This window comes from Corvus brachyrhynchos, unplaced genomic scaffold, assembly GCF_000691975.1.
Source record: "Corvus brachyrhynchos isolate BGI_N302 unplaced genomic scaffold, ASM69197v1 scaffold115, whole genome shotgun sequence".
Classification (NCBI taxonomy): Eukaryota; Metazoa; Chordata; class Aves; order Passeriformes; family Corvidae; genus Corvus; species Corvus brachyrhynchos.
Genome location: NW_008239553.1, coordinates 6,528,467 through 6,552,472, shown reverse-complemented (window position 1 = coordinate 6,552,472; position 24,006 = coordinate 6,528,467). Strand labels below are relative to the sequence as shown.

At 40.6% G+C, this 24,006-nt stretch overlaps 1 protein-coding gene across 31 annotated transcripts in view; it reads left to right on the top strand.

The window, feature by feature from the left end:
- The first annotated feature begins 1,444 nt into the window (after positions 1–1,444).
- MADD (MAP kinase activating death domain) overlaps positions 1,445–24,006 on the top strand; it is a 58,874-nt gene continuing 36,312 nt past the window's right edge. For 8 of the 31 annotated variants that reach the window (XM_017741983.1, XM_017741989.1, XM_017741986.1 and 5 more), the window contains exons 1-21: positions 1,445–1,660; positions 4,188–4,802; positions 7,439–7,742; positions 8,099–8,230; positions 9,505–9,618; positions 10,296–10,376; positions 10,793–10,801; positions 11,551–11,607; positions 12,365–12,543; positions 13,140–13,375; positions 13,654–13,810; positions 14,774–14,880; positions 15,717–15,910; positions 16,499–16,830; positions 17,470–17,609; positions 18,818–18,919; positions 19,765–19,803; positions 20,822–20,881; positions 21,341–21,443; positions 22,486–22,672; positions 22,842–22,992. In XM_017741983.1, the coding sequence (XP_017597472.1) occupies positions 1,599–1,660; positions 4,188–4,802; positions 7,439–7,742; positions 8,099–8,230; positions 9,505–9,618; positions 10,296–10,376; positions 10,793–10,801; positions 11,551–11,607; positions 12,365–12,543; positions 13,140–13,375; positions 13,654–13,810; positions 14,774–14,880; positions 15,717–15,910; positions 16,499–16,830; positions 17,470–17,609; positions 18,818–18,919; positions 19,765–19,803; positions 20,822–20,881; positions 21,341–21,443; positions 22,486–22,672; positions 22,842–22,992 (3,361 nt within the window). In that variant the 5' untranslated portion in view covers positions 1,445–1,598. The remainder of the gene's footprint in view (positions 1,661–4,187; positions 4,803–7,438; positions 7,743–8,098; positions 8,231–9,504; positions 9,619–10,295; positions 10,377–10,792; positions 10,802–11,550; positions 11,608–12,364; positions 12,544–13,139; positions 13,376–13,653; positions 13,811–14,773; positions 14,881–15,716; positions 15,911–16,498; positions 16,831–17,469; positions 17,610–18,817; positions 18,920–19,764; positions 19,804–20,821; positions 20,882–21,340; positions 21,444–22,485; positions 22,673–22,841; positions 22,993–24,006) is intronic. The other 23 variants (XM_017741997.1, XM_017741991.1, XM_017741982.1 and 20 more) reach the window with 14 other exon arrangements.

Genomic DNA, 24,006 nt, shown 5'->3' with positions numbered 1-24,006 from the left:
TGGCATACATGCTTTTTTGTGTGTTTGTGTTCTTGCTGCTGTTTGGAGGGCTAATGAGTAAAATTTCCCTGCTCTGTTCTTGCAATGTGAAGGACTGAGCAAAAACCAGATATATTGCTGGACTTTGAATGTGACTCTGAGATGCTGACAATTACAATGCTTGTGAAGTAATGAGGGAAACATCAAGAAAACTGCCTGATTTTGCTGAGAGTTTTTGGTTGTTAGTAAAGATGTTACACTTTTATACAAATGAAATCTAAACATTTATGCTGCAGAAAGATTTTACAGTAATAATAATTCTGTGATTGGCCTTAGGTTGTAAACATGAGCTGAAATGGAAACCTTATTCTGAATATGCTCCAAAAAGCAATCAATTCAAATTTTTAAATATAAAATACCTCTATTAAAACTTTCATTGGAATGCTCAGTAAACTTCTAGAATACTCTGAGCACCTCTGATTTTTAGAGTTTCTGAGACCTTTCCATTTCAGGAAGTTTCTTTTTTCAGGTTGGTTTCAAATGTAGGTAGGGAACACTGTAATGTGGAACTGTATTACTTTTTAAAACTTTATTTTTCTCCCTTTTGTTCATGAATTCTATGACGTATGAATGGTGGGATTGGAAAGAATTTTTTTATAGTACTTACTGAATTCTGGATATCTATTAAGCATAATTATTTGCAAGTAGTAATGCTGTAGTAAAATCTCAGTTTTACCAAGAGGGTCTTTCTATCATAAAATATTCAGAGAAATTAGCTGTAGGAGGCATGGGTATCAAGAGTAAGCGGTGAAGTTAAACAAGATAAATGGAACTGAATGAAGTAAGTGAAAAAACCAGTATGAGTTATAAGATGCACTTTTGCTATTGCAAATTGCAATTCTGTGCAACTGCAGTTCTGTATCTTCACAGAAAAAGTGTTAGAGATCGCAGTCTTTGGGGATGGTGAGATCATTCCTACTGACAGCCATTTGCAGGTTTGGGATGGTGGGATGCATTTTACCAAATTGGACTCCTTGTGTTACCCCATCTTTAGTTACTCTGTTTATCACACAGCTAAAGTTCAGGTTGTGGTTTTTTTTTTCTTCAGTCTTGCCCGTTGAAGCTCCTTTCCCAAGCACTGTAGGGATCTTATGCCTAAGCAACACAGAAACCATTTAATGAGTAGCTCTTTGCCAGTGATATGCTGCTTTGTCTGTGTTCTCCCTTAGAATCAAATTGTAGAATTGTTTACATTGGAAAAGACCTCTAAGATTGTTGACTCCAACCATTCATTCTTGAGATACTCTTGTACTTTTTTGTGTATTTTTCATCTCTCTGCTTTTATGGGCATATGACTGTGTTTTTATACTCATGAAGATAGAGATCTGTGGATGGCCATGACTGCACAGAACACTGAGGCATTAAGTTGCGTGTATGTATTTGATATTCCTGGTTGTGCTTTTGACACTCTTGCTTTTCTTAATTATAGATTGGACTTGCCAGACAGTTCCAAGCAGATTCTGTTCTCCAAGGCATCAGTCACGGCCGACGGGATAACTGACCACTGGATCAATGAACAGAAATTCTGTGAGATGACATAGGGAGGGGCATCAAGGACAATGGTGCAGAAAAAGAAAGTCTGCTCTCGGCTACTTGACTATCTTGTGATCATTGGAGCCAGGTAATATGAACCAGTCTCAGCAGAGCTTTTGCTTGGGCAGTAGAGTGGGGATAAATAGCCTTGCATCCATTGATGAAGCTTTGCCTGATGCTCAGGAAGTGCTGTCTGAAATGTGTGCAGAATGCTACCCTAAGGGGAGCACCTGCTTGAGCCAGGGCACTTCTTGAAAGACACTAGTGCAGCAAAAGTTTTTTAACTTGCGGTCTTTAGACTTCTTTTCAAGGGTCTGCAAAGGGTGACTGAGTAAAGCTAATTTGTCTTATCACGCTCTGGTAGTCTGTGTGTCTGAACTTCTTTGCTTCTACTGGCATCAGGACAGAGGGATTCACAAATTGAAAACACTGAAAGCTAAATGCAAGTAAAATACTAGTTTTCCACTACTTTTATTACTAGTAATACACTAGTAGTAAAATAATACTATTTTTCTAGCTTTTGAAATGTGGTCTGTAAAATCAGTTTAAGAAAAAAATCTGTAACTTGTTTTACTTGGCTGTTTCTCCCTCTAATACTTATTTATCCTCATAGGAATGACATGAATGCTTTCTGGTTTTAAAGTCTTATTAATAGATAAAATGTTATGCATATTTACTTAGAGCACATATGAAATGTGGGGTTGATGTGTGTTCTGTTTGTCAAATATATAGGCTGGCTCAGTAAATATATTACTGGCTCAGTAAATGTTAGTTTTTCCTTATTCAAAGTTTATGCAGCAGTTTTCTGCAAATCTGTGTAATGGGTATATCCCAAAATCTATTTTGCTTTCATTTCTAAATATCAGTGGTTCACATGCATCAGCCTGTTGCTGTACCTCTCGCTTTCTTTTCAGAATACTTTGAATGCAATATTTAAATAGGCTGAGGGGAGGAAATTGCATAATTCTGCCTAATAGTTATTTTATTACTGCATTTTATGGATGGAATACTGTAATAGTTTAATACTTCTTACTGTCTGTAGAAAAACAACCCAAGTTTTCTATATGTGTGTCACCAACTAGGAAGAGGAGGGAGAAATGTTAGCTGCCTCCTCCAGTGAAGCTTATAATGTCTGATGTTCTCACTTAGAAATTTGCTACTATCACTTCTGGACTCCTACAGTTCTCTTGCTTTTTGCCAGTGCTGGTTAGACTGCTACTGCTCAGAGGTGTGCTGTCTCATTTGGCACTTCAGCAAATGGCTACGATGAGAGATAGAGCTGGCTGAAGTAGCTTCTACTACAAAGTCCTTAGGAGCTCCATGTGGCCTTTATTGTTACATCTTGTTATCCACTGTGTAAAAACAGCGATGCTGTTTGGAACTATTCCCCTTCCTTAGGTTCAAATTTTCTCAATGTCTGAGAAATCTCTGTCCTTGTAGCTAATATTACTAAAGGCATGAAGTGGTGATATATGCACTGTAACTGTGTTGGTGTCATTTTTTTGACCGTTTGCTGCCAAATAGACTGTCTAAGTAGTACCAGCGTTATTTGACATTTCTTTTTCAGCAGATGATGCATTAGTTGTGTCCATTAACATATAAAAGCATTTTAGTGTTTCTTTTTTTTTTTTCATACAGTATTTTAATATCTAACTGTACAGGCAGTATAAATCTTGTTACCAGTTTTATTATGAAAGCATTTTTACTTGTTTTAAATAAAATATTAGTTTGGAAGAATGAGTCAACAGAGCTATTTACACCAGTGATTTTCTTTTGTAAATTATGAACATTCTATTACTACTTGTTCAGGTTTTTTCACATCTCTTATATGAGAAAAGCAAATGTCATTTGTATTTTGAAGTAGGCAAAAGGTAAGTATCTTGAAAGAACAGGAAACAACAGTATTGCCTTTCTGTCTTTGTGTTTCAGTAGTGATTTGTGGTACAAAGATTAATGAGTCACAGTGGTAAATAGTTCTGCATGTTGCCACACAGTTTTTATATAAATTACACTTTAAATCTCAAACACATATAGAGCTGTGGTTGCTAGAACTTTTTAATGAAAATGTTTTTAGGATGAGGTCCATATCACTCCACTATTCGTCTGAGTTCTTCCTTGAAAATTCTTGCTTTCCCAGTTACGAATCGATACTGGATTTTCTCATTTAATTTTTCATCTTGTTCATAAATAGCTGAAATACAGAAGCTTTTCTTCTGACTGTTTATTTGGAGAGGGGCAGTGTATTTCCTACCAAAGTGTTGCCCAGAGACCTGAGCAGTTAAGTTAATTTTGAAAGTCAAAGCCAGAGCAACATGACAATACAGTGTTCTCCTGGGAACAACATACTTCTCCAAGTCCTTTTCTTGATCAGATTTGAACAGGCTCCTTGCTAATGATGGTATAACTTAGACTTCTTTATTTAACCTTTCTGCCTTGTGCTAGTGAGTGAACTTTGTGGCTAGTGACTGAGAAGCTGCACTTTCCCTGGATAGTAGGGAAGAGAGGAAACAAAGACGAAGCTGAGTCCACAGGCTCCTGACACAGTAGGAAGTTTGCAAAAATTTTTATTGCTATTAGTCAACTATGTATGGGTTTTTTGTTTGCTTCTTTTGTAGGCACCCAAGCAGCGATAGTGTTGCTCAGACTCCTGAACTGCTGCGACGTTACCCTCTGGAAGACCATGCAGACTTTCCTCTCCCGCCCGATGTTGTGTTCTTCTGCCAGCCAGAAGGATGCCTGAGCGTGCGGCAAAAGCGCATGAGCTTCCGTGATGACACTTCCTTTGTCTTCACCCTCACAGACAAGGATACCGGGGTCACTCGCTATGGAATCTGTGTCAACTTCTACCGCTCCTTCCAGAAGCGAGTGCCCAAGGAGAAAGGAGAAGGCACAGGGGGACATCGAGCTCGGGAGGGACAGAAGGTCCCTAAATCTGGGGATGCATCAGCACCCCAAGAGGAAGTGGGCACTGAGAGTTCGGAGAGTGGCTCTTCACTGCAGGCTCCCAGTGCAGAGTCTACCCCTGACGTGAATCGATCCCCGCGCAGTAAGCGCCTGGCCAAAGGCAGCCATCGCTCTCGCAACAGCACTCTGACTTCTCTGTGCATCCTTAGTCATTATCCTTTCTTTTCAACCTTCCGTGAGTGTCTGTACACCCTCAAGAGACTTGTGGACTGCTGTAGTGAGAGACTGTTGGGCAAGAAGTTGGGGATTCCTCGTGGGGTGCAGAGGTACGTTGAGAGGGAAGAACTTTTTCCTCCTACTATTCGTGTTCAGTGCTGCAATTTACCTGCACGGCAAGTTGTGGCTGCAGAAGCAGCCAAACACCAAGGGTTGTCCTTTGCACTTTTTCAATCCAGGTTCACAGTAGGAAAAGGAAATTTTTATAACAATTTCTTTAAAAGTTTCTCTGATTCTGTAATCTGGTATGGTTTTCATTTTTGATGCACCTAAAGAGGCTCTACCCTTCTGACTGACAACTGAGGCTGAGTGTTGATGCTGTTACTATTGCTTTGGCATTTAAGCTCTGTGGAAGTGTATGTCAGGACTGATTCTCTGGGAAATTAGAAGCAGGCAAGAAATAACAGAGAGAATTTCCACTTGGGGCAGGAGGGAGATAATGAAAATGTGCTTAACAAGCTTATGAAACAATCTGAGCTTCAGCGTGGGAGAGAAAAGACTAGAGAAGCAGGATCAGCTGAAATAGGTCAAAGTACAATATTTGAAGGAGAGAGGGAGGAGAGGTAGAAAACAAAGTAGTTGTCTAGGAAACATATGGGAATGGTTGTTGGTAACAGCAAATTTACAGGAACCTGGTGTATATTTAAGGTAATGTAGTAATCTTAACGCATCTGCTGTTAAAAGCAGTTGCGCTGTAGGGTATGGAAGGAACACTGTTTTTATGTATCTCAGGCAAGGATGTGTATCTGTGCTACTGTGCCTTACACCTACATTCCAGGATGGTATTTTCCTTTCCAATATGCTAACTGAATAGAAGAAGTCCGAAATGAACCTCTGGAGAAGCAGGGGATTTTCTCAACTGTTTGAGGGACAGGACTGTGAGATGGTACATAATGTGAGTTAAGTAGCTTGGTACACTCCAAATGAAACTTGTCAAAAGGAAAAAATGACAGGATTATTATAATTTTTATCTTTATAAGCTCTTTATATTTTGCATGAAATGGGAAATGTGTCCTATTCATAGAGCAGTGGCCTACTTCTTGGGTTACTGCCCTGGAATAGTTCTAGGAGAGTGTTCTGGGCTCGTATGACTGATCCTGCATTAGCAGATTTATCACTTGAATCCACTGATGGAGAATAAATTATTTTGTCAGAGCAAAACTTTTGCCCCCAATGGAAGCATGTATTAAGGAAGCTTATTTTGTTGCTTGGTTTAGTCTGATAATTACTGAGGAAAAAACACCCCACTGAATTTCATGATTTTCCTCAATTTGGTGAGCTCATATGATTTTTTGAAAGGGGTGGTAGAGTATTCCAGTGTTTGAATGACATGTGGTATTTGAAAAATTTGCTCTTATTGGACATAATTCTTAAAGAGAGTAATTGAATGATGGATGAGGATGGCAAGAGAAGGAATGCTGAGCATACGTCTCTGGGAAAAGTAAAGCAGCAGGTTTGAATTACCAATGTGGTTTTCTAGTGGTGACCTGGAAAAGTAGAATAGTTTTGAAGTGGTGGCAGAATAAAGGTGAAACCGAATCCTTACAGCTGGCAAAAGGTGGAACACACCTTTTAACAGCCTAATGGCTTGTGCATGACAAGTAGCTGAAGGAAGAGTGGAGGATGAGAGGCATCACAGTTCCTGAGAGTCGTATCATGTACTCAACGTAATCTCAAATTGCCCTTATTTTGAGCCATCCAAATTTCTCTAATTTTTCTGTCTTTGTGAAGCCTCCAGTGTCATAATCTTTTTTCCATTTTGTTATTTTTTTTTTAAAGTTGTGAACTGTAAGATGGAACCTCTAATTTGAACCCACAGCTTTCTAAGGGATCTATTACAGTAACTCAAGATACTTACCAGGCTGAAGTTGTTTGGAGAATGAATACAGAAGGTTTGCAGCCTTCACTGTGCTACAGGATGAAGGGCTGAAGTGGACAAGATTCTGTGCTTCCCTTGTCAGACCCAGTTTTGAGTTTTGAAGCTCTGAAGGCCTGACCAATGCTGTACATGCTTTTTTGGCCATCCTGTCTGTGAGCTACAGGTTTGCAAATTGCTTACTTAGGGTGTGGAAAACTTGCTCCTTATGTTGCTAAGGTACCTAAATGTTTTCTACACAGCTTTCAGAGATTTAGCTGAAATAGATCCATTTTTCCCATGGGTTATTCAGCTCATATGAATGATACAGTGCAATTTAGGACAGAACGATGAAGGGTGTTTTATCATGCCAAAAGATCTGGGAGATCTTGGATGTGGCATACTTTTATTATCTCAGGTTTAATTTCTATTCCTGCAAAGGTTTGTAGGCTGCTAGAAGCAGAGTTCTACAGTAATTTGCTACAATTCAGGATGAGACAGGAGAGTATCCTATGTGCCTGCTGAATTTCAAGCATGAAGGTGATGAGAATTCTTCTGAGAACTGGACCTGACTGAATCCTTTAAATGTGTGAATGAAGTCACAAGTGACATACTTGTGTTGATTGCTGCCACAGAAAGATTTATTCTTCCTCACATTGTGGGTTGTGTCAGTAAGCTTAAATGCCTGACTTCCATTCCTTTGTGTGATCAAATGTTTGCTAGTTGCCTCTTTTAACCCTTGGTGGATCTACCCTTTCTCTGGAAGAGCCTTGAGGAATGGCGGTCAGTTGAAGTTCTCGGAGTGTTAACCTTGGCGTTCTCCCTGTCCAGGGATACGATGTGGCGGATTTTCACAGGCTCCCTCCTGGTGGAAGAGAAGTCCAGTGCGTTGCTTCACGACTTGCGGGAGATCGAGGCGTGGATATACCGGCTGCTCCGCTCGCCCATGCCCGTTGCTGGGCAGAAGCGGGTGGATGTGGAAGTCTTGCCACATGAGTTGCAGCCAGCTTTGACCTTTGCTCTTCCTGATCCATCCCGCTTCACTTTGGTGGATTTTCCATTACATCTGCCTTTGGAGTTACTGGGAGTGGATGCCTGCCTGCAGGTGCTGACCTGCATCCTTCTGGAGCACAAGGTAAGGAGGGAAGAGTTGATCTTCGATAAGTATGTAGGAAGTTCTGCCCTCTTCAAAAGCAGGGTAGACTGGATGTGTAGAACAGCTGTCTCCCTGCACTGCCTGGAATGAATTTTGTCTGCAGAGGATGAGGGGAAGAAATAGTTCCTTCTGAGGTTCCTGTTTTGAAAAGTTCTGTTCTCACTCAAAAAAACAACTGAAGCTGTTTTCAGACAGATTAATGGAGGGTTACCCAGTTCACAGCCACCGAATTTGAGTCTGCAGAGATCACAAAATCTGGATCTTTGTATACACCTGAGGGGAGTATTGGAAGTGAATGGTTGCTGTAGTGCTAATGGGAGTTTCTTTGGTTGCAGGTTGTATTGCAGTCCCGAGATTATAATGCACTTTCAATGTCTGTAATGGCCTTTGTGGCCATGATCTACCCATTAGAGTACATGTTCCCAGTGATCCCTCTGCTTCCCACCTGCATGGCCTCTGCAGAACAGGTACACATTTTTCCTTTATTGGTCTTTCACAAAAGATGTTTCTGTGATGTCTTAAACTCATATAGTTGTAGTCCTTATTTCATTCACCGTCTTCTCAGAGATTGTGTCAAAGTCTGCCTTACAAAGAGCATTGCTTGAGTGTGACTATTTAAGTCATAGGTAACACCACTTATTTAGGATATCTTCAGAGCATGCTCAGTGAATAGAATGATTCAAAGCAGTATTTCACAAGTAATGGACTGAACTACCATAGATCTACAGTATTGTGATGATATTTACCCCCCCAACTCTCCTCTAAACTGAGTATTAAAGTTTGCTGAGGAGGGTTCAGAGCAAGATTTAAGGACGCTTGAGGGCTCTTTGATTCATAGTTCAGAAACTATTGCCTGCAATTTCTTCTCCTCAGAAATATGAAGTGTTGTGTTACTTCGACTGGGAGCTGGGTTTTGCCAATGGTCAGCTCTTCGCAGGAGCTCATTATTTTGCCTGGAAAGACAGAATTCAGGCTGTCTTACTACTTCAGTGCTATCCTGCAACTGATACTACAACTGTTCTTGTACCACCACTTGGAGGTGACCAACAGTTCTAGATTTAAAGAATAAATTAGCCTCCCAAGCTGCTCGTCTCAAGCTGCTTCATGCCCAGTTGATTTAAACTTTTTTCCTCTGCTGATTCCCTTGTCAGAAGCAACCTGAATTTCCCTATAGGTTTTCCACATACATTTCAAAAAACGTGTCTGTCTTCTACTTCTTAGAGATGTTACTCTTTTGAAACCAAATTACCATTACAAGTATAAGGGTAAAGTCCTTGTATGTGCCTATTTACAATGGCACAGACTCAGGTTGAGATGAGGATGTATTCATCCATGACTTCCTGCTTTTCAACTTAGGCTCTTACTCTGAACATTTGTTTTTGGACCATGATAGACATGGGAAGCTGTTTCCAAAGAGCCATGTAGCCATATAAATTATGTCCTGGGTGGAATATGGGAGTGGAAATGTCCTGGGGACATGGAACATGGGAGTGGAAATGTATTTTCTCCTAGATGAAAACTGATGCTTTTTGAGCAGGAGCTTTCATTCTTCTTTATTTTTTTTTCCTTTTTTTCTTTTTTTTAATGCTTCCATTTTATGATATTAATTACTTACTTATCAATGCCTTTTGTATTGTCTGCTCTGCTATAAGCATACTGTAGTCAATAAATAAATATTTGGGAAGAACACGGTGATATCAAATGTAGATCTTGTCCTTAGTAAAGTCTGTCTTTCTCTCAGTTGCTTCTAGCCCCTACACCTTATATCATTGGTGTTCCAGCAAGTTTTTTCCTTTACAAATTGGATTTTAAAATGCCTGATGATGTATGGCTTATTGACCTGGATACCAATAGGGTAAGTGGCACCCATAAGAACTTGTGTCTTTGTTTCCAGGGAGCTGTGTACTGTTGTCAGTGTACCCACTGAGAATTTAGTAATGCCTGACTTCAGTCTGCCTTTACCCCTCCCATATTAAACTTCAGAATCCTATGTGTTTCAAGGTTCCCATGTCTTTTGCATTAGGGGTCCATTTTCAGTTAAATGATCTGGCTATATCATTAGAAGGTGAAACCTCAAGCAAATGATAGAACTATCTTCTTGACTAATTGTCAGACTGTGTCTTATAGCCCTACCTAAGAAACTTAATCTGTTGAGAGCCTTCCTGCAGCCTTGGTTGTCATGATTCAAATGGGGCTATGTATCTCACTTTCTAGAGGGGTATGAGCAAGGCTAATTCAAGGAAAATGTGTATAACATCATCTGCTTGATGGAAAGTGTGGGTTGATTCAAACTTCTTGTTTTTGTGGTAAATGATAAAGTAACTCCACTGTTTATTATATTGTAGACAATAACAACCATAAAGAAGTGAAAAGCGGGTGTCTGTGTCTGAGATTGTGTGGGGTTTTTTTAATTTTTATTTTACTTAGTGTATTTTATTCCTTGGTGTCTGAAGTGCTGGAGAGTCAGGGGATTCTGTTTTGGAAATGACTACAGCTGGAGAATTTTTTGTCTGTTGCTGTGCTTAATTCCAGGTGATTGTTCCTACAAATGCAGAATCTTTGCCAGCACTGCCAGAACCAGAGGCTTCAGAGCTGAAAAAGCATCTGAAACAGGTAATATGCACTTTGAGGAAAGGACTCAGATTCAGTAGAACTTAACATATGTAGTGTTGCCCAACTCTTCTGCTATAGTGGGTAAGAATGCAAGTCAGTGAATGTAAAACTGAAATCCCCCTGTACACAACAGATGGTTTCTGATTTTTACTGTTGTTTGGGGCTAACTTGTTTCCAGTTGATGCAGAAAGTTCCAGATTCCTCCTTTATGTTTGCCATGTGGGCTTTAAACTCTAACTTGATCCATCAAGCTATGATCATCTTTGTTTCCCCTCCATTCACAGATCTGTGTGTGAGGTGTCAGTCTCTCCTGTCAGGTCCTGCTAAGCCATTAATCAGCTTGGGTCACCCTGGCTGATCGTGTCAAGCAGGTTTTATCTCTTTATTTCTGTTTTCCTTATGCACGCTGCATGCAGTATCTAAAGGTAAAGTGTGTTACTAATGTGATGAGGTTTGGTCTTTCTCTTTCCTCATAGACCAGGAGAGCAAAGTGTATAACCTCTGTGATACCCCAGTACCTGCTGTCAGCACAGATGGAAGTGATGTGTTGCCTGGAGTTTCATTAGATCAACTTTCCCCCCACTGCTGCCTCACCCCCTTGCAATTTCAGGCACTATTTAGCAAAACTTTCTCACTAGTGCAAAGGCAAACTCAAGTATCAGAAGAACAAATTGCAATTTTTTGGAAGACATGTTTGAAATTCTCAGAGTGTTCACCCAAATTCAGGTTACATCCCCTGTGTATTCCTATTATCATTAAGTGTTTGCCATGAGCAAAGAAGAAGGAGTGCTGCTGGTACAAAGTAGACAAGACTAAATTGTGGCCAACATTACTAAGGTTAACACTTTTGTGTGCCTTTGTGTCTTAGAGTCAATAAATGAATTTCAGGATATCTACTTTTAAATTGTAGTAGAAAGTTCTTAGCTGCATCATTAAGGACAACAGGCTTGCCAGTTTCCAAGATGGCCAGATATGAATGTTTGGGGGTGGGGCAGTTACACCTCTTTCCTAAGACGTGTCTATTTTGTGGTCCCTTTTGTTTTCCTCTCATTTGTGATATTTTGTAGTAATAGATATTTTTTTTCCTTCCATCTGTTTCTCTGTGGTCATGTGTTCGTCTTGGCTCTGATGGGCTGCTGTGGTGTTATCATATGATCTTCCATCTTGCCTCCAGTGTCTGGTTAGCATGACTGCAATCACTCAGAAACAGCTGCTCACTCCTGACAACAAGGTTCTTTATTTTATTCTTTTTCCCTCAATTTTCCATTTTACCCTTTTCCTTTGGAGCTTTTTTTTTGTTTGTTTCTTTGTTTTGGTTTTATATATTTTTTTATTTTGTAAGTGAAAAGATCAAGCCTCAGTGGGCAAATGGGAAAAATAAGGAAGATTTAGGATAGGTCTGGGTGTCCAGGACTGATTTACCACTTGTGCTGCTCCAGTACATATCCTTGAAGACTTTATGAGGGTTGAAGAGGTATCTTTATGGACAGATGAAGACTTCATTCAGATGGAAAGTGGAGGTTTTTCGGGGATACAAGCAGATGTTTGTGTAAAGGTGTCCACATTGTCCTGGGATATCAAATTACTGATTGAATAGCCACTTTTAAAGGCAAGTTTCAGGCCGCTGTTCCCAAGATGTATTCAAATTACATATGGAAATAACTCTGCAACAAGTAGAGTTACGCAGTGCCACACTACTAGTGGTCCAGTTCGGACTATCTGGTTTCATGTCATGAATGATCTAGCAAAGTGGAATCCTGTGCTACTCCTTGACTGGCTCCAGGACTGTTTCAGCATTGGGGAGATCATTTTGACAATCAACATAAAGGAGGGCCTGGAGATATTTGTTGACTCAGTGTGGAGGTGTTTTAAGATCAATTAATGGAGCATGCATAATGGTTGCAATTGCCTAGAGGGCAGGGTAGCTCTGATCTTTTGTTCCTTAAATAACTGTTCTTGCTGAATGTGTGCATAATGTCCTTCAATAGGCCCTGGCCAGCATGAGCCTCAATACTCAGCCCATTCTTAATCTAGAGAAGTTTCATGAGGGGCAGGAGGTGCCTCTGCTGCTGGGAAGACCACAGAATGATTTGCAGTCTACTCCCTCCACAGAATTCAACCCTTTGATCTATGGAAATGATGTGGACTCTGTTGATGTGGCTACCAGGTGAGTCTTAACAGGAAGGTAGCATTGAGTCTTCATAAAAGTGCGCACTTGAGGGCAGCACAAACACTTCTGTGGGTGAAACAGCATCTTTCAGGTACTACTGTAGATTCTACTTCACATCATGTGGGGAAAAAGAGCAGTAATTACAGTGTTTATCTCGTATCTATTACCTCCATGAATGTGACTGTGTATCTTGAGGGGGTGTTTTTGCTTCTTGCATTTTCCTGTAGATCATCCTCTTTACCTGGATTTGTCAGTCTGATACTGTATCCTCAGCTTAAATCACAAGCCTTGAACTACAGAGAAAAAAGCTGGGGACTTAGTTGTTACCTCAGCTGGTAGATACGAGAACGATATCCTTCACTGAGTGGGTGTTTGTGTTAAGATGGTGAATTAGAACAAAGTGATTTCTTGGGTCTTGGTTTGTTTGGATTTTTTAAAAAAATTTTTCCGAGACAGGTGTTTCCTAAGAAGAGTTAGGTTACCATTCTTCAAAGGTTTAAAACATTGTCTGTGGCATGCCTTTTACAGGCTTTCTTCTTTTTTGTTATTGCTCTGTGTTTTTATCTAATATATTGTTCTCTGTTTCTTTTTAGGGTTGCTATGGTGAGATTCTTCAACTCACCAAATGTTTTGCAAGGTTTCCAAATGCATACTCGAACTCTTCGTCTCTTCCCACGACCAGTGGTGGCCTTCCAGGCAAATTCTTTTCTTGCCTCTAGGCCGAAGCAAACACCTTTTGCAGATAAGCTTTCCAGAACACAGGCAGTAGAATACTTTGGAGAATGGTCACTCAACCCTACTAACTATGCTTTCCAAAGAATTCATAACAGTAAGTGTTGGTCTTGCCTTTCCTGCACTTGGATGTAATGCAGGAACTTAAAAACCAGACGTTCTAGGAAAATATTCCAGTTTAAAGCACATTTTTCTCTTTTTATGTATGGCCTCATGTGTTTCTTCCAAGTTAGGCCTGCTATTGGCCAGTTGCTCCTCCAATTCTTAAAGACTGTCCCTTTGTACAAGACTGGGTAGAGGGTAGTGTCACTGTGAATGAAGCCTTTGACACCAGTAAATGAGTTTGATTAATGCTCTCCTTGGTTTTTTGTGCAGACATGTTTGACCCAGCCCTAATTGGTGACAAACCCAAGTGGTATGCTCACCAGCTGCAGCCCATCCACTATCGAGTCTATGACAGCAATTCACAGCTGGCTGAAGCCCTGAATGTCCCAGCAGAGAAAGAAACAGATTCTGATCCCACTGATGACAGGTTAGTGGGGAACATGGCTATAGTCACATGAGAGTTATTTCAGATTGCTGGACCTCTCCTACTTCTCGTTTGCAGCCTTTTCCTTCAGCCTGCCAGGTTGTTGTTTCATTTCTTGTCTGGGCAGAATACTGACACTGAAGCAAATTTTCTCACTGCTCTGTTACCACAACAAACCTCATAATCCTTTGCTAGTGTATTCATTTAATGTGATTCTCCATACATGTTTTCCTGTTTTCTTTTGCTACCTGTATGCCACTTGTATGCCACTTGACATTTGTCATTTCCTCACACCCTAATTCTCTTTTCTTCCATGCTGTTCTTTCTCTGGTTATTTCTGTTGCAGTACTACAAATACTCCCACCTATCCTATCACTCTTTCAAATCTCTGTTCCCTATCCATAGTTATGCAAAGCTTGTGAGTACTGCCCACTGCCTGTGACCACCTTGTGTATTCAGTAAAATGAAAGTAGTTTTTGGCCATTTTCTTGGAGTTTTGTGTCTAGTTTTATTCCCTTTCATTCCTTGTGGGTTTGTGAGATCTTTCAGGCTTGGACTTGCACATATTTTGCATTCTACACAGCACCAGTGGTCCTAACAGAATGGGATTAATCACTAGTGTAAAAAGGAAATGCTTTGACTTGTGAATCCTGGTTCCCTTGAAGTTGTCCTTCATAAACACACACATGTTTTGTGAATTAATACACTATTCTCTACTTACTTATGTTTGGCCTCATTAACTTTGCTAAGAGACTTTAAATGTCTTCCCATGACTCTTTATGTACCTGAAAGTTATGTTTTTTGCTCTGACCTTTCATGAAGCTGGCTTGTGAAATTTGTTTATAGTTACTATAATATGGGATTTTTAGGAGGTCCATGAAAACAGTGCTGATTCACATCTTTAAAATGTCAGAGCCTGCTGTTGCTTTGATGCTGCCACTCATCTCTCTCTCTCACCCGTTGTGGCAGTGGCAGTGACAGTGTCGACTATGACGATTCAAGTTCCTCCTACTCCTCCCTTGGTGACTTTGTCAGTGAGATGATGAAATGTGACATTAATGGTGATACCCCAAGTGAGTAACTTTTGCCTTTTATTTTCACAAGGTCCACATACGTCCCCTTTCCCAATTCATCTGAAGCACTTTGGGAAAAAAGCCTCCCTTAAGTCCCTGAATCAGAACAAAATATTGTTCCATTGTGGTCTTGCTCTAAGGTAAAAGTGTGTGGGTAGACCAAAACAGGACATTTCTCCTGTTTGTAAACAACTTCCTCCAAAGGACACTGTGAAGAGGAAGAACAGAAATAAGTGCTGCTGAACAAAACTGGTTCACTAGATCTGGAAACAACCTGCTGCTGGCAGTAAATACTGTGCAATATGGACAACAGAGTATGAGCTTTCTCCTGCCCCCACATATTGGTTCTCAGTGCTAGCTTTAAAGTATCACTCTATCCTACTGGGGACAGAAAAATGCATTCTCTGTGGCTTATATGGAAGCTGCATAAACACTCACTTTGTTCAGTAAACTAAATCTAGAAGTTCCAAAACATTTCCCATGTCCCAAGGACAAGAGGTAATCGTAAGCAGTAACAAAAGAAACTCTGCTTGGACATAAGGAAAAGAACTTAATGGTTACTGTAGTTAAACAGGTTCCCAGGATCACTGTAGAATGTGAAAACTTTAAAACTTTCAGAACTCTGGCACAAAGCCCTGAGCAACCTGCTTTAATTTTGAAGGTACTCCTGCTTTGAGGAGGGAATTGGAATGGATGACTTCCAAAAGCCCTTTACACCCTAATATTTTATGCAAGTTTATTCTATTGAGCAGTCCTCATCCTCTTGGGATATTTAGTTAGGTGGGCAAAAGACTGAGGAAGGCACTGTTGTTTAATGAAAAATGATGTGTTTGCAGGTGTTGACCCCCTGACTCATGCAGCCCTTGGTGATGCTAGTGAAGTGGAATTTGATGATTTTCAAGAATATTCAGGGGATCCTGATGAACAGACCATGGACAGTGAGAACTCCCAAGAGAATAACCAGCCTCGTTCAAGTTCCAGTACTACAGCCAGTAGCAGCCCCAGCACTGTCATCCATGGAGTGAATCATGTGTGTACTGAGATGAGTTCAGCCTCAAGATCAGCGTATTAGGATATAAGAATGGGAGAATGCACGTGGTTCTTTCTGAGAAGGGCAAAAGCTAATAGGACTGTGACACCATGCACAGATTAAATTGCATGCTCACCCTGGACTTTCTGAGCAAGGTGGAGTTTGCTGGTACCCTCTTATGCTGGGATAGACCATTCCTGTACAAAAACTTCCAGTGCGTTGAAAAATGCAGCATTAGGAGAGAGAAATGGTCCAGGCTGGGATTGCAGGAATTGCTTTTACAGAGTCTGGAAAGAACTGATGTCTTTAGAGGAACAGGGTGTGGAGTGGGGGAACTCATTAATTTGTGGTCTTTTAAGATAAAATGGGAACGTGGTAATGGAAAACCATTATCTTGGGCTAACACTTACTACTCAGAGCTGTTTTAATGAGGAGTAAGTCCCTAGAAAAATGCACAAATACTGCAGTGTATATAAAATCCTAGTTCAGAGACACAGATAGCGGGGATGTAGTGGGGGCCCTGTAGCAAGCAGCAAGGACTGTGCAGACTTCCCAGTTTGAAATAATTGCTCTTGTCCTGCCCTTCAGCTGTATGTAACGCAAACGAGCGAGCAGATCAATGATTTGACTGGTCCACAGGAGGCAGCAGACTCAGCAGAAATAGAAGAGAAGTTGGCTGCTGGATTTTCAAACCATCTCTCTTCGTTGCCATTGCAACCAAACTTTCCCAAGATAAGCTTGGATCGTCGTGAGAGTGACATCACAGCTGGCAGCATGAGCTCCTCAGAAGGGGTGGTGAGGAAGCGAGAGTATGACAATCCATACTTTGAACCACAGTATGGTTTTCCTACGGAGGATGAAGATGATGAGCAGGAGGAGAGCTACACCCCAAGATTTAACCAGAATCTCAATGGAAGCAGGTGAGTCCTCCTTGTCTTCTGCCCTTCTATACAGCACTTCTCGGGTTTCTGTCTGCTTCATGTAGTTTAACATGCATGCACTCAAATGTCTTTGGCACCTGAGATGTATTGTTGATCACTTTTATTTAATATTGAAATGCTGCCAGCCCTTCTGATTTGAATAAAAACACTTGCTTAGTCCCTCAGTTCCTTACTCTTATGTAAGCAGTAGAACCTATGAGAATTATCAATTCTTGCTAGAACATTCTAGTATATCACCTACTGATTTCTGGAAACTGTTGTGGTAAACCTTTGTCTTTTTGGAGAAAGATACTATAGTGATTGGTGGCATGGTTTTCTTGTTACTCCTTTCAAACCAGAACCCTTTCACTCACAAGTCCACCAGTGCCCTTTTACAGACAGGTTTTCAGCATGCCCTGAAGGGCTATAAAAGCCTGAATGTAAAGATGTTTCAGTTCTCTCTTTTTTTTCTTTTCCTTGTTTGTTTGTTTTGGGTTTTTTTCTTTCCCAAAAGATGCAGGTAGTGTGGTGAAAACTGATGGGAATGAAACCAGCATCAGTCTCCCACAAGCATACAATGTGTTGATTTGGGATGGGAAGGGGAATTGCTAATAACAGTTGTACTTAATTTCTTTAAAGGTCTCAGAAGTTACTCCGGCCAAACAGTTTAAAACTGGCCAGCGATTCTGATGCAGATTCAGATTCCAGGGCCAGCTCCCCAAACTCTACTGTCTCCAACAACAGCAGCGAAGGTTTTGGGGGCATCATGTCTTTTGCAAGTATGTACAATGCATTCATTAAGCTAGTTTTATTTATTATATCAGAGTTTACAGAGAGATGGAATAGAGGGATGGCTAGTCAAGAGAATGAGCTGGTCGTCAAGTTGTTACCAGATCTCCAGTAGTCATGTTGGCTTACTGACAACTGCTGACAACTACTGCTTTATATATTCTTCATTAAGAAGGACTTTGGTTTTGTGGTTAGCCCCTTGAGTTGTGTGGCACTTTAGGGCAAGGATTAGAAATTCCTTCAGTTTCATTTAAACAAAGCATTGTGCAATTTTATGAAATTGATAAAATCTTACAGGCTTCCCTGCTGCCATGTTGTGTGTTTAGTGTCAAATTCAATTCCTTGACTGCCTGCTTTCGATTATATTTTAATAAAAAAAATCACGTGTGGAACACTAGAATTTCTTAATGAGTGACAGAAGACATGGCCAGTTGAGTCTTGCACTACAGTGAAAAGCAGTGAAAGAAGTTTGTAGCACTGGGGAAAATATATGAAATATTTCTGGTAAAATGACTGTTATTAAAATAAGGCTACAAAGGACCAAAGCAAAATGAAATAATATGCTGACACTTTAAATTAATAACTTGAAGTGTTAATCAGCTCCTTTATCTAAATGTGGTGCTTTCAGGCTGTCTGCTGGCTTAAGCAGATGATGATGCATTATTGTGTCCTTAAAATCTGTCTGTATCAGGAAGAATGTATGTTTTTTCCTAATAAATGAAAAGCTTCTGTTTTGAGCATGGTTCCGTGGCAGATTTACCGTGTTTCACAAGACGCAGGTCTCAGTCCTCACTTCAGAGTTGCATGTTTGGGAGACCCTCTGTCATCCTGTTTTCTAATGTGGCCCAGCCATTCATTTGCTCCCAAAAAGAGGCTCAAACTAAGAAGGTAGAGCTAAGGTGATGTGGTCTGCTTAAGTGCAGGAAGATGGTTGGATTTTGCTGTTATATTTCAGACTCGAAGATCCAACATCAATTATTGTGACATGAATGCTAAGACTTATGTTTTTGTACTGTTCAGAATAATCTGATTACAGATGTGGTTGCAATGTATATGAGGTAATGTTACGATTGTGAGACTTTTGGGTAATAAAGAAGAACTTAATCATTAAGGATCTGAAATAAGATGGTGAGTTACAGGATGTTTGGGTGTGTGCAATGAGCAGTAGGCATTTAGTTGTTTTTGTCTTCTGTCATAGGCAGCCTCTACAGAAACCACAGCACAAGTTTCAGTCTATCCAACTTAGCCCTACCAACCAAAGTTGGGAGAGACAAGAATACTCCCTTTCCCAGCCTGAAAGGTAACCGTTTTTCCCTTTGTCTTCTACAGCCTTTTCAGTTCTTGTGACTTGGCAGTCAGAGGTCCTCCCCTAACAGAAATCCTGGGAGTGATGCCTTTTGGTCGTTTGGGTAGTACCTGTGTTAAGGAGCAAGACAGTAAATTGTCATGATATTTCTCAGTCAGTCTTCTTCCCAACAACTGGACTGTGTTGGGATGGGAGAGTCTAGGCTGAGTTAACAGATAACTAAACAAAAGCAACATTCATAGTGTATTTTGTTCTGTTTTATTTTTAAGTACTTAGTATAAAGAATGGGAACCAAGAGGTAGGTCCTACTGTTGTACTGCCACTATCTTCATGCTTAGCCTTAGCTAATTTATTAGTGATGATGCTGCACATTAAATGGGGATAATACCAACCTCCCATGGCGACTGCAGATTACGTGAGTTTCAAAAGTGTTTATCGTCTTTTCAGACTACTAAATAGAAAATCAAATTACAACCATGCCTCAGTTCTCTTGAGAGTGAAGATCAATCCCTAGCATATGTGCACAGTCTTTTCGTTAGAACATCTCCTGTTTGTCTGCAGTATCATTAGATAACATGTCTGAATGGGCACTAGAGAAATGGCCCTCACACCATGGGCCATTAGACAGCCTGGTCATCCTTGTACTGAATGTAGTATTGGAGGGGTGACTGAGCTTGTGCTGGTGTCTTAGCGTGGAGACCTCTTCAGATGCTGTACTGAGGAGAGGTTTTATTTTGCCTTTTGAGTTACTCTATCTGATTAGAACTTACTGCTTTTGTTTTAATGTGTTGATTTTTTTTTCATTTATTTTTTCCTCCTCATCACTTTTATCGGTAAAGATTACTTTAATCTGGAATTGGGAAGGGATGTGGATGAAGGTTGGTATGATGTTTTGCTGACCTTTGACCTTGTAGAAACAAAGACCAAAAGCTTAATTTTGTGTTTCTGCTTTGGACTTTGTTTTTGAAACAAGTAATCATTCCCTGTGTGTGAAATGAGGAGTAACAGGACTGGTAGAGTGAAAACACTAGCAGAGACTCTGCACAGCTGTTTTTGACAACCTTTTACCAGTTGGTTATGTTTTCATGTCCAGTTGTGCTGGATAAGAAACATGCTTCATGTCAGGGTTGTTTCCGTGGGTAAACTTAATGACTGATTCCATGCATTGGAAGAAAACAGTGATGGGGTTTGCCATTCCACATTCATGCTTTGTGCCTCATCTTCTGCACTTGGGTGTTCTTTTCTTGACTATTTTAGTCCTGTAGGGCCTTTAATGTTACTATGCAGATATGAGGATGGGATTTCCATGGAGTAGCTCAGTCTGTTTTATGCATGTGCAAGTGTGTGTGAGTGTGTGTGTGTGTGTGTTCATTTTTACATGTGCATGCTGGCTCACTGGGATTCCCACTGGGCACTTCACTAGTTTTTAGATGTTTTTGTCTCTGTTGTAGAGATACAAAGTTGCTACATTAACTTGTTCTTGTTGAGTGTGTGTTTCTAACTGTAATGGGAAATGATGCTTGGGACTCCATTTCATTGCTGCTGTTTAACCACTTGCCATCCTTTTTAATTTTTATTTCATGCGCATCCATTGATATTTTTTCCTTGGTGATGCAGATGGTTTTTGTAGTGCCATTCAAATACAATATATGCAATAATGTCCTTGAAGATTCAGTATGCTGGTTCCACGATGCCAAATTTCAAGTCAAGCACTATCTCTTAAGTTATTCTGGCCCTTGTGGTCTTGGGCTTTCAAACATCCTTCCTGCTCTAGTGTCATTTGGGTTTTATTTTGAGGGAGGGCTGGGAAGAAACTGGTAGTTGGATTCTTTTGATGCTGGCAGTGGGGAGTGTAGATATTTCAGTACACTACTAATTGTATATTTTGTGTCCCAGTATTTGGGTTAAATACTATAATGGAGATTATTACTGAAGCTGGCCCAGTAAGCAATGAAGGTGGGTTCCCTACAGCATGAGCTGTGCATGATGTAACAATTTCCAGCATTCCCTATGCCTGACTTTGGGCTACCTTTCTCGCTGGGTAACCAGTACCACATGATCTATACTAGTCACCCTCAATGCATTATGCTTTTACATATAGTGACTAATTTGAAGATGGTTCTTGTTGTGGAACTGCATGCAGAGCAGCCAAACTTTTCCTGTCTCTCACCTCCTGCTCCCATTACCATCTTCTCTTTTTCTCTCTGCATTACTCCCATTACTGTTTTCTGCCGATGTGTGATGCTAGAATATGATATATGCTGCTGCTTTTTTGGAGTTTCCATTTTGTTTGAAGTCTGTTACCTGTAATTCAAATAGGTGTGTTAGCCGACTTTAGCGGTGCTTGTTACTGTCCTGGGATCAGATTGTTTTCCTCCCACCCTTTCTTCTCATTCTGTTTCCTTTCCTCTTCAGGAAACAGACGGGCCCTTGTTGATCAGAAGTCTTCAGTCATAAAGCACAGCCCAACAGTGAAAAGAGAATCTCCATCACCTCAGGGACGAACTAGCAATTCCAGGTAATATTTTTTTTCCTGCTTTTCAAGTGTACAGTGTAGTTAGAGTGGCCTCATACTTGGCCAGTGATTTCTCAGAAGTCTAGCTGTTGAAAACCAAATAGTACTTTTCTGTTGCCCTAGACCTGGACATACTATTTCTGAGAAGATTCAGTATGGTGGTCTTACAGTTAATAGTGCACATGCTTACTTTTCTATGCTCCAAAATGTATCCTCCTTCTGTCTGAGATCCAAAATGTTCTAGGTTTCTACTTAAACTCAGCAGTTACTCTTCGTAATTGAGTGTTCTGGACAAGGTGATCTAGCCCAGCGGAGTTTTAGTGCACCATGCAGGGGGATCAGCTGACTACAGTGAAGCAGTTTGATTCCATAAGTTCATGTGAAATGCTTTGCTAAAGCTTGAGAAGGACTCAGAATAGTGCAAGTAAACACTATCTGACCTGTGCCTGTGCTTTCTTCTCCCTTGCTTATGGAGCAGTCATGGGTAGAGTGAATTTACTTTGATCTGCTGGGTTTGGGAGACAAGTAAGAAAAATAACTGCAGTTCAGACTGGGGAATGCAGCAGTTTGCACAGGACTTTCCTCCTTCTTACCTTTCCCACTCTGGGAAAAGAAGCTGAGCATACATGTGCCACACAAAACATGTGCCAAGGCTGCTGCAGTAATGCTTCAGTAGTGCTGCCCTTCCTCTTTCAAGGAAAGCCTACAGCTCAGACATGGGGGCTGTGGAAGAAGGTTGAGGCATAAAGGATTCCTGTGGATTCTGAGGAGTGCTGTGAGAGTGAAGGATAGAGTGGTAGCTAGAGGAAAGTCTGATTGTGGCTTATTATAGTAAATAAAGGACAAAATAAAATATTTGATACTACACCTATGGAACAGAGCTTGAGCTGTGTGCAGTTACATGAGCAGCAGGCAGAGCTAGATGTCAACTACTGTTGATAGGAAAGGTACTTCTGTGTGTGCCCTGGCCACAGCTCTCTTCCCATGCAAGCCAAAGTAAGCAGAGGGTGACTGACTTTTGCTTGCTTTCTCTTAAATGTGTCAGTGAGAACCAGCAGTTCCTGAAGGAGGTGGTACACAATGTTCTTGATGGGCAAGGTGTTGGCTGGCTGAACATGAAGAGAGTCCGACGTCTGCTGGAGAGTGAGCAGCTCCGTGTCTTTGTACTGAGCAAGCTGAATCGCACGATCCAGTCAGAGGAGGATGCTCGACAGGATGTCATACAGGACGTGGTCAGTGCTGAACTCAGCAGGGTCCTCACACTGAGTGTCTGCTGAGGCTCAATTCATGGGAAGTTTTTGTCAATTGCGAGAAGCTGATGTTACAGCAGTTTGGGAATTTATGTTCTTGAATTACTTTCTCACTTCTGAAATAGCAGCAGTAATGGAGATTTCATTGCAGGAGATCAGCCGCAAGGTTTATAAAGGCATGCTGGACCTGCTGAAGTGCACTGTGTTAAGCCTGGAGCAGTCATATGCAAATGCTGGCCTGGGAGGCATGGCCAGTGTTTTTGGCCTGCTAGAGATAGCACATACTCACTACTACAATAAAGGTAAGAAAAGTGTTCATGAGAATACTGTGTTTATGAACCAAATAAGACTGGGGAGGTAGCTGTTTTTGTGCCTTCTGATATTTTGGGGGTTTTCCAACACTTTCAAAATGGTGAGAATTGTACCATTGTTACTGAAGCCTTATAAAGCTTGAAGCTTAAAGCTTTAAAGCAATATAATGGCCATACTGATATTTAATTGAAAATGGAAATTCTGCAGTGAGATACAAAACCTGTCACTTTTACAGCTGAAGTGGAAGTTCTCGGAGTGGGGACCTTCAGCTAAAACTGTCCCAACCACAGTCTTGGAAAGTTGTTGCAGGCAACCTCAATAGGGAGGGAGATATTTGTAATGTGGAACCATACGAGACTTACATCTCACCAACCACGTTGCACTACATAATTATTCTCATACAACTAAATATTCTTAGGGAAGAAAGTCTGAAAATATCTCTCGGTTTTTCAGCTGTTTATTAAGAATCTGATTCTGAATGCAAAATAAGAAAATGCATGCTAAGGAAAAAAGCAAAAGATGACAAAAAGCTAAATCTCTGCTTAGTATCTGACTTTGCTGTAATCTCAAATGATGAAAAGTTACTTATTTCATTGTAGCAGCAGTGTAGCATCTACTAAACTCTTTATATTCGGTGTTCTGGGTCTTGCATCAGGAATTTTTTTATTAGTTGGCTTAGATATGCCCCATGTTCATTTCCAGTCATTGTTAGAATGCTGAGGAAGGTAAGGAAGGCTGTGCTAGTGGAACAGTCCTGAATGTGGAGGATAGGCTGATCTTGGTAATTACAAGCGTTTTAGTCCGACACTGATTCTAAGGAAAATTGGAGTGGCTGATATAAAACTCAGTGGTTTAGAGTGAAGATCAAATGGCATAATTTGATGGTAAGTAGAGTTTACCCAGTAAACTAATTGTGGTCATGATAGACAAAATTTGGTGCAAACTTTTAAAGACTCTTCTCATTCTTGCACAACATCTTAATTTGTAGTCACATTTTAGCGGTT